This window comes from Colobus angolensis, unplaced genomic scaffold (assembly GCF_000951035.1).
Source record: "Colobus angolensis palliatus isolate OR3802 unplaced genomic scaffold, Cang.pa_1.0 Scaffold164, whole genome shotgun sequence".
Classification (NCBI taxonomy): Eukaryota; Metazoa; Chordata; class Mammalia; order Primates; family Cercopithecidae; genus Colobus; species Colobus angolensis.
Genome location: NW_012114755.1, coordinates 4194550 through 4205390, shown reverse-complemented (window position 1 = coordinate 4205390; position 10841 = coordinate 4194550). Strand labels below are relative to the sequence as shown.

Genomic DNA, 10841 nt, shown 5'->3' with positions numbered 1-10841 from the left:
ACGAGTTGATGGGTGCAGCACACCAACATGGCACAAGTATACATATGTAACAAACCTGCATGTTATGCACATGTACCCTAGAACTTAAAGTATAATAAAAAAAAAAAAAGTTAAGCCCCCAACTATACACTGCCTGTAAGAAAAGCACTTTGCATGCTGCAATATGTATAAATCTCAAAATACCCATAATGAGTAGAAGAATCCAGACCAAAAAAAGCACATATTGTATGATTCTATTTATATAAAATTCTAGAAAATGCAAATTAGTGTATAGTGACAGAAAGCAGATCAATAGTTGCCTAGAAGTGGAGGTTGGGAGAGGTAGGTGGGAGCAATTATATAAGATAAAAGGTAAACTTTTTGGGTGATAAGTATGTTCATTTTTCTTGATTGTGATGATAGTTGCACAGGTATATTTGTATATTAAAATTACCAAGTTGTATATTTTGAATACACACAGTTTATTATAGTGTAATTATACCTCAATAAACCTGTTTAACTTTTTAATCTAATAATTCTGTACAGAATAATTTGACAAATCTACTTTTTTAACTATAAATTTTATGAAATCAAAATACATATCTGTTACTACAGATTAAAAATTTAGCATGCAAATCAGAATGTGTTTTAAGTGTAAAATATCAATTAATTTTGAAGACTTTGTTTTCTTAAAAAAAGTAAAATATTTTATTAATATATTTTTGTGTGGACCATATGTCTAAATAATATTTTTTATATATTGGGTTAAATAAAATATATAATTAATTTTACCTGTTTCTTTTTACTTTTTTAATGTGGCTCTTACAGATTTTAAAATTAAAGATGGAGCTCACAATACATTTTGATTGAACAGTACTGCACTAGAAAAAGGAAGATTTAATTGTAGTACTCAGGAAACATCATTATATTCATATTTATGGCCAACAACGCTTAGCCATTCTATGATAGAATAATGGGCCCCAAAAGACATATTTTAATCCCCAGAACCTGTAACTATGTCATCTTATACAGCAAAAAAAGATTTTGCAGATGTGATTAAATTATGAATCTTGAGAATACTTAGATTATCTGTGTGGTTCCAACATAATCACAAGAGTTCTTATAAGGGAAAATGGAAGGCAGAAGGTCAGTATCAGAGAAGACAATATGGCGACAGAATCAGAGAGAAGGAAATGTGACAACAGAAGTCGACCTTGGACTGATGCAGCCATGAGTCAAGGAATGTGGCAATTTCTGGAAGCTGCAACAGGCAATGAACTGAATGAATATTCAGTAGAGCTTCCAGAAAGAACACAGCTCTACTAACACCTTTGTTTTAAACCCATAAATCTCTTTTTGAATTTATAACCTCTAGAAGTATAATAAATTTATTTTAAGTCACGACATTTGTAGTAATTTGTTACAGCACCAGTAAGAAACCAATGCAAACTTTAGGTAACTGGAAGTGGGGTGCTGTTGTAACAAATACCTAAAAATGTGGAAGAGGCTTTGGCATTGGGTAATAGGGTAGAGCCTGGAAAATTTTTAAGGAGCATGGTAGAAAAGGCCAATTGCCTTCAACAGGGAGTTAAAAATAAATATAGATGTTAAAAGTGGTCCCAGCAAAGGCTTAAAAGGAAATAAGGGACATATTACTGAATGAATACCCAAAGATGGGAGATCCTTGTTACCTGATGCCAGAAAGCTTATCTACATTTTGTCCTGTAGTTACGTGGAAAGTAAAATAAACTTGGATATTGGCTGGGCGCGGTGGCTCAAGCCTGTAATCCCAGCACTTTGGGAGGCCGAGACGGGCGGATCATGAGGTCAGGAGATCGAGACCATCCTGGCTAACACTGTGAAACCCCGTCTCTACTAAAAAAATACAAAAAACTAGCCGGGCGAGGTGGCGGGCACCTGTAGTCCCAGCTACTCGTGAGGCTGAGGCGGGAGAATGGCGTAAACCCGGGAGGCAGAGCTTGCAGTGAGCTGAGATCCGGCCACTGCACTCCAGCCTGGGCGACAGAGCAAGACTCTGTCTCAAAAAATAATAAATAAATAAATAAATAAACTTGGATATTTAGATGAGGAGATTTCCAAGCAAAGTGTTGAAAGTACAGTCTGATTTCTTCTTGCTGTTTATGGCAAAATGTGAGAGAAAAGTGAGGGATTGAGAGAAGAGCTGTTAAGCAAAAAGGAGTCAGGACTTGATAATTCAGGGAGTTCTCAGCCTATCCAGATTGCAAAAGACAATAAAAGGAGATACACTATCAGGAAAGCCTGCTCTAGAGCCAAGTTGTGGCTAAACAACTTTTTGATAGTGCCTTGGAAGGATCAAAAGGTCAAAATATTCAATCACCTAGAGGCTTCTTTGTAGAGATCAGTATGTGAGTCATGGATTCCCTTCAGTCATCTCAGAAGTAGTCAGGAATAGAGACAGCATTATCTAGGACAGATCTGTGGATAAGCTGCTTGTCGAGTGGACAGGAGACCTTCAAGTTTCTTGACAATATTATACCAACAGAAATCCTGCCAATTTGTACTGAAGAAGACTGAGAGAGGACACAATGAAAGATGTCTGACAAACCCCCAAAACTTTATAGGCAGGAAACAAGCTGATAAAACTACTCAGCTGCAAACAAATGCTATTATTCACGAAAAACGAACAATGTCTCAGAGGAATGAGCCACAAGCCAGAAGACAGAGCCAAAACCAAAGAGGATTATTTCTAAGACTTGAACTCAATGGAGTTTGCACTGCTGAATTTCACAAGTGTCTGGGACCAGTGACTCCTTTCTTCTTTCCATTTCCTTCCTTTGGAACAGAAATATCTATAACTGGTATGTTATGTCTGTCCTGCCATTGTATTTTGGAAGCAGATTACCTGTTTTTCAGTTTCATAGGACCACAATAGAGAGAAATTTTTTCCCCAAAATGGATTATACCCACTGTCTCTCCCATATCTGATTTAGATTACTTAATGAGAGGTAGAATTTTTCAGCTGAGATTAGGGGAGATTTCAATCTTTGAGTTGTTGCTATGATGGATTAAGACTTTTTGAGATACTCGGATGGCGTGAATGTATTTTGCAAGTTGGACAGACATGAATCTTCTGGATCTAGAGGGCAGACTTTGTGGTAAACAAAATAATGGCTCCCCAAAAATGTCCAGGTGTTAATTGACAGAATCTATGATTATGTTACCTTACATGACAGAAGGGATTTGCAGATGTGATTAAGTTACTGGTCTTGAGATGGGGGAGATTATCCTGAATTTTCTAGGTGAGCCCAATATAATCACAGGGGATATAAGAGAAAGGCCTTCTCTGTCAAAGTTCCATAAAGAAGTTACTCTTCCCCTTGAAGAAGCTGAAAATCCCTCCCAGTTGTTGTAGTTGGACAGACATCACGGAGACAGTTGCCAAAACAGAGAATACACAGATTAGAGAGTAGAGTTCCAGCCCAGGGGACCTACACTTGTGAAATGAATGAATAGTAATGACTAAAGCAAGCAGTAAGCTTTTTTATAAGGTACATAGTACAAAAGAAATTTTAATTCCATTCAAAATGTTTATTAATCACCTACTATGCTTCATGCACAATAGTTGGCCCTGAGGATAAAGGAGTATCTAGATCTGCAGGACTCCTGCCTTCTTCAAGCTTACAGACCAGTCAGGTTTCCATAGCAACTTTGTTTACAAAGTGTCAGCAGCCTTGCTCAGATCAAGAAGGGTATGGACTCTCAACAGTGACTGGGCAGATCTCGCACAATGCAAAAACAAAGTAATTCAGTCTACTCTTTTAACCATACCCAGCTTGCATACTTCACCAGTTCATTAGTAAGGAGCAAGTGAAAATTAGTATGTCCATAGTCTTGTCATATATTACATAATAACTGTAGATTTGCTATATATCATTAATATCTTAAGTTATCTGCACTGTAAATACATAAATCTCATTCTATTATGTTGGTTCAGCCATGCTAAAATAATCCTTTTATTATCCTCATAAAAGGCTCAGTTAAAAGAACCCTGCCAGACATTTTCATAGAGGAATATCCAGGCTGCCTTACTATGGTATCTGGTCAGTTCATTTCCCGGTTTAGAGGTTTAAACCTCTACAAAGGCCCCACTTCTCTGAGAGTAAAGCACAAAGCCATTAACTGGCCTTGTATTACAGGCAAGGGTAATACTTAAAACAGGTAACAAAAAGTACATGGCGTCCCACCTATCAAAATGGACACCGGCCATAAATCATCAGTACACCCAAACCCACACACATCAGCAGAATATCAGCTCTGCCAACAGGGTCCCATGTAACCTAGTCCCTGTCTACCCCTCCAGACGTTCACCACCCTTCCACCATGCTTTTGCCTTACCTTTACACATACTATTTCCTCTATTTAGAATGCTCTGAGACCCCACCCCTTCTTATACCAGGCTTTCTATCCATTTTTTAAGTATCTGTTGACATATCACTTTGCTGATTTGAATATTTGTGTCCCACCAAAATTCATATTTAAACTTAATCCCCAGTGCATTAGTATTAAGAGGTGGGGCCTTTAGGCAGTGATTAAATTATGAGGTCTTTGCCCTCATTAATGGATTAGTGTCTTTAGAAAGGAAACTAGCTGAGGCCGGGCGCGGTGGCTCAAGCCTGTAGTCCCAGTACTTTGAGAGGCCGAGACGGGCGGATCACAAGGTCAGGAGACCGAGACCATCCTGGCTAACACGGTGAAACCCCGTCTCTACTAAAAAATACAAAAAACCAGCCGGGCGAGGTGGCGGGCGCCTGTAGTCCCAGCTACTCGGGAGGCTGAGGCAGGAGAATGGCGTAAACCTGGGAGGCGGAGCTTGCAGTGAGCTGAGATCCGGCCACTGCACTCCAGCCTGGACGACAGAGCGAGACTGCGTCTCAAAAAAAAAAAAGAAAAAAAGAAAGGAAACTAGCTAGTTATTTTTCTGCCTTTCCATCCCTTGCACCATATAAGGACACAGCATTCCACAGGACACAGTAACAAGGCATCATCTTAGAAGCAGACAGAGCCAGCCCCCCACTAGGTACCAAATCTGCTGATGCCTTATTCTTGGATTTCACAGCCTCCAAAATTGTGAGAAACACCATGCTTCTAAGAAACACACCATGTTTTCTCTATAAATGCTTGCTGAATGATTTAATGAATTGTAGTCCAGCTTATAGTGGGCAGAACTGAGTAAGTTCTACCCCAAGGAGAATGCAGCCATAAGTTTCCCTCTGTCTTTATGGCCTATCCACTAGACGAAAGATGTAAATATAGGTATAGGTATAAGTACAGGCAAAGGTATTGATAACAGCTAGAGAAATATCCTGTAACAATAATATGGCTGGTCAATGACTTTCAAGTATTTCATAAATTCATTCCACTTTAGATCCTCACCAAAATCAAGGAAATATTTCACTGCCACACCAAATATTTCACCACCATGATCTCTAATGCCTCCCTCCTGCCCTCAGAATAATATCCACTGCATATCTAAGCACTCAGGACAGCAACACAAGAGAAAAAGCAAAGGTGATCTCCAAACACACACCAGATGAGCACCCCCCAGGCAGACCCTCCTCCCCAACCTCTGCCATCATGCAGGATAGGAGGTGCCTTTACCTTGAAATAGAAATGCTTTGCTGGCATTGTGCATTCCAGACACCTGAGCCACTCCAAGGGTGGTGTTCACAAGGTCAAGCTCGGTGATGATATCCATCTGAAGGTCAGGATCCATCCCAAAGCCCACCACTGTAAAGGAACAAAGAGTTGTTTGGGCTTAAAATGCAGACTGTTAGTAGCATTACAGAGCAGAGGTCACAGAGTCAGGGAGTGGCAGGGAATACAAGGAAGCCAATGATGAGTGCTTGGAGGTCTTTGTCTGTGGAGGGAAAAGAAAAGCAAATTTTTGCTCCCTTACCCCGCTAATACTGTAGTTTCTTTGTTCCTTCCCCCAATCCTACCCCACATTATAGATTGATAATTTCTTATCCAAAACTCCTGAGGTTAAATATTCAGAATTCAGAAGGTGCCATATGTTAGAAAGGTAATATGGCCTATATACTACATTTTATGTAACATTTTTAGCAAAATCTAACTCAGCATCCCATAATCAAATACAGTACTTCTGAAGCAAAAAGTATGACATACTTCTCTAATTGGCATAAATAAAGATTATAAATAGGTTGATATCAGTTTAGATCAAGTCTTGCCATGAAATGAGTTCAACTCAGGATAGGTTTTGCAGTCAGGTGAGTTATGAAAAAACTGGGTTTCCAAGCTTTATAGAGGTGGTGACTGTGGATACAAGATTGTGGCCCTGATCCACCTGCCTCAGAGACAGATGCAGTAGCAAAATATGACACCACCACCACCAGTAAACACCTCCACAAAGTGCTCCCTAACTAATCAGGCACAATCACCTGTGGTAAGGAGGAAAAAAGTGAAAAAGGACCCTGTTCCGGTTGAAGAAGGGTGGCAGAGGGACTGCCCAGGAAGGAGAATCCCTGGAATAATGGATATATATTTCCATCCAAGGGGATTCCTGGTTGGAAAGTCAGATACCCTGATAACTCTTTTTAGAGAACCTTAGTGCTGAGAAACACAGCCCTGAGCCTCCTCTTCCCTTGTCTAAGACAAATCCCTAAAGATGCCTCTCACCCAGGGGGTGCTCTGAGGAATGATTCATTCATAATTGCAAAGTGATTTCCAACTATATGTATTAATAAGGCTAGTGATCACTTTAAGGGGCTGTGTTTAAGCCATTCATAAAGGCTGTGTCCATCTACACTCATCATTTCAATCGTGCAATTTTGACTGTGCTGTTGGAAATGTTTTAATCAGCAACAGCTGTCAACTCTCATCTGATGGTAATGCAGTCACTGAGACAAGATTTGGAAGGCTTGCACCCACTGCGTGAATGCTCACTGGGACATCATAAGCTATCACAACCTCACCTGTCCTCCGATCTTAACCCCTGGTCCTATAGGCTTGGAGAAGGAAATCTACTCTTTTCTTATTCTTTCTCTGTTAGGAAACAGGACCTGCTAGGCTTCTGTCGACAGATGGTCGATCAGGAAGGCCTCTTTAGAGCTGAAACCCGTTATTGCCAAGGCAAACAAAATGTCATTAGCTGCCTTCTCAGTTTCTGTCAGGCTTCCCCTTGTCCCCTGAACTGAAGATTTAAGTTTTCCCCTTCCAGTTGACCCAAAGATGTCTTCCTTCCATTCACTCTATATTCATTCATTTCATAATTTTTTCAACAGGTATTACTGAGTGTTTACTATATAGCACACACATTGCTAGGCACTGGTGATGTGCTCATGGAGCTCGCTTTCCTGTGGGTTAGGTGAGGGGAGGGCAAAAAATAAACCAATTAATAAGATAATCTGAGATGGCAATAAATGCCATGAAGAAAATAAAATAGAGTAACGGGATAGAAAACAATTTGGATGGGGGCCCTACTTTAGAAAGGGGGGTTAGAAAAGGTTCTTTTGAGCTGAAACTTAAATGACTAGAAAAGGCAAGATGGGAGGAAGCTTTCCACATGCAGAGAAAGGTGCATGCAAATGAGGAACAAACTGGGAGTGTCCCAAGAACAGAAAAAAGGCCAGCATGGCTGAAACTGAATGGGCCAGGGGTAGAGAAGTAGAAAATAAGGCCAACCAGGCACAGTGGCTCACACCTGTAACTCTAACACTTTGGGAGGCTGAGACAGGGGGATTGTGTGAGCTCAGGAGTTTGAGGCCAGCCTGGGCAACATAGGGAGACCATGTCTCTACAAAAAGATCAAAAAATTAGCCGGGCGTGGTAGCATACACCTATGGTCCCAGCTACTTAGGAAGATCGCTTACACCCAGGAAGCAGATCCTGCAGCACCGCTGCACTCCAGCCTGGGTGCCAGAGTGAAACTCTGTCTCAAAAAAAAAAAAAAAAAGCAGAAAGAAAGAAAAGAGGCCAAAGGGGGAGAGAGAAGGGCCAGATCACATAAGGCCTGTGACCCACAAGGAGCTTGGATGTTATTCTAATTCTGAGATACAATTGGAGGGTTTTAAGGTTTATGTTTAAGGGCAGAAATTAAATTTCGAAGGACCTCCAAATTGGTGTTTCTCTAGCCAGGAATTGGGAAAGTGGTCTGGGGAATGTGCCCTTCACCAGACGCAAGAAGAAGGAAGCACCCCTGTTGCCCAAGTGCCTTTCACAGGCCTGGACAGATGGCAGGCAGGCTCTGAACTTAAGACCTGATTAATTATCTAATGAGTTGGTGCATGATCAATACTTTGGGTGCAATGACCTCTGAGCAATAAGCATATCTCGGGATAGTATGAGATGACGGATGACATGCAAGCCAGGGAAACTTTCTAAAAGGACAGTGGCTGACTGAATATTGGCCTCAAATCTTTACCCATCTCATATCCACAGCCTTTACTGTGTGGCTTTGCAGTTCCTTCCACTAGAATGGGAGTAAACCTCACCATCTCTTGACTTTGAGGCCAGCCACGTAACTTGTTTTGGCCATTGGGATGTCAGTAACATTATGCAGGCAGAGGTTTGAATATGCTTGTGCAGTGGGGTTTGTTCTCATCTACTTCCTCATCATGATAAGAACATGTCCCTGCTGGCCCACTGGTCCAAGGAGACCTAGAAGTGTGGAGCAAGCAGCCTACCTGAGTTTGAAACCAAGCCCAGCCAAATACAGCCTAGATAAGCCAACACCAAACACAATTTACAGATACGTGAACTAAAATCAATGGTTTGCTTCAAGCTACTGAGTTTTGGGTTATTTGTTATACAAAATCATTATGGCAATATTGACCAATACAGGGACAAAAATCCTTCTACGATGGCATCCTTAAGATGCTCAAATCTTCCAGACTAAGAGCCCTGCAATTAATTGGGCAAGGCTTCAAATCACCCAAACAAACTCTGTAGAACTAGCAGAACACCCCAATGGTGTCCTTGAATCCCCACCCCAAATGAGAACACAGTGCCCTCAATCCAGAAAGTACTGTGGAACCAACACCAAACTGAGAGCCAGTTTCAGTCCAGTCTCTTCCCTCTACTAACTCTGTGCCCTTAAAAAAAGCATTCATTTATCAGGCCTTAGTTTCTTCATCCATAAAATAGAAATGTTAATACCTGCCTCCCTGAAGGAACTGCTGAAGCAGAGACTTCAGAACTCTAGTACTCCATATCAGCGATAACACGGGTGGCTTCATATCTTCTGTTATAGGAAATTTCATGTTTTGGGTTACCATGTGTAAAAAGATACTGGTACCTGTTACACCAGACTCATGAGGTCTCAGGGGAAACTATATTCACACTTCAGCAGCTCAATCTGGCACATAAGTGGTGCCCAGCTGGGGGTTATTTCATCTGTCTTTAATAAGACCAATTCTCCAGACCACTCCAGCTCCCTGGTCCTCAACTCCCCTGGCATCACACAAAAGATACAGATGGCCCCTTTCCTCCCAGCCCCTCTCCATACCCAATTGGCCTCTTATCCTGGGTTTGCTTGTAAAATCCATATATGAAATCTGTATTTGCTCCCCAACTCCCTGCCCACAACTCAAAAGTGAAGGAGCTTCTCTGGCTTTAAGATAAATGTATTGCTTTTATTACGAAAACACCTCATAATAAAAAAATTAAAAATAAAATAAAAAAAAAGAAAACACCTCATAAAAACAGAGTCAAAAAAGAGAAATCAATTAGGCTTCTGGATACAGTTTTCTTCTCTCCCTTTAATTAGTCCCCACCAGGATGAAAATGCCTCGTGCCCATAGCAGGATGTGTAAAGGATAGCACTTTGCATACTGCCTAGGGAATGAGAAAAGCTATTAATAAGGCAGCATTTACATGGGCTCTCTTGAACCTTATGTAGTGTGCGTGTGGTCTCATAAACAAAAAAAATTTTAATGTTTCTGCTTCTTGTCCAAGCATGGAGCTCCTGCCCTTTCCTAGGAAACTCTATTAAAGTTTTCTACTTTGGACATAATGGCTCTACAAATGGCTGAAATTGAATTACAATTAAGCAAGATAAAAAGCTCCTGGGGAAGAAATATTTTAAAAATGTGGAAGGCAGCACGTCAATGTCACAGAGGCACTTGAGGCCTGACTCTAGAATTCAGAACCTCCACCCTAACAAAGATACCTGCTCCTCCTCCTCTTGCTGCTGCTGCTGCTATTGGCTGCTCCTCACCCCCACCCAAGTAACGCTCAGGCCCACAGCCCACTCAGTTCACCTTTGGGGTCCCAGACATAGGCTTTCCAGCAAATCCTCCTGGGTCTGGCTGACTTTAAATTTATTCCTGCTCATTGTCCATGGTGGAAGTTGTTTTCCTCTGGACCATGCAGACTAAAATAATGCTAGAATGATGCTCCAGGAGCTCATTTAACCACAGAATTTCACAACCACTTAATCAGGTTTGGACCCCTGGGCACCTACAAAGGTCCTTAATACCCCAAAAGCAATTTTCTTGAAGAATATGCTCTATGCCTGTTCCAAGCTAGCCAATATTTTCCCTGATCCTTGGAGGCTGGGGCTCATGTTCACAGTTCCATTTTTCAATTCATAATTAATGATCCACCTGAGAGTTTCTTCCAAAAGAAAATCTCTCGGCCGGGTGCGGTGGCTCACACCTGTAATCTCAGCACTTTGGGAGACTGAGGCAGGCAGATCACCTGAGGTCAGGAGTTCGAGACCAGCCTGACCAACATAAAGAACCCTGTCTCTACTAAAAATGCAAAAATTAGCTGGGCGAGGTGGCGGGCACCTGTAGTCCCAGCTACTCGGGAGGCTGAGGCAGGAGAATGGCGTGAACCCGGGAGGCAGAGCTTGCAGTGAG

General features: G+C 41.4%; 1 protein-coding gene across 4 annotated transcripts in view; it reads right to left on the bottom strand.

Moving 5' to 3' along the window:
* Positions 1 to 10841, bottom strand: part of NELL1 (NEL-like 1 (chicken)) — a 995550-nt gene that overhangs the window by 980782 nt on the left and 3927 nt on the right. For 3 of the 4 annotated variants that reach the window (XM_011937505.1, XM_011937506.1, XM_011937507.1), the window contains exon 2: positions 5620 to 5748. In XM_011937505.1, the coding sequence (XP_011792895.1) occupies positions 5620 to 5748 (129 nt within the window). Of the gene's footprint in view, positions 1 to 5619; positions 5749 to 9139; positions 9221 to 10841 lie in introns of all 4 variants that reach the window. The other variant, XM_011937504.1, reaches the window with a different exon arrangement.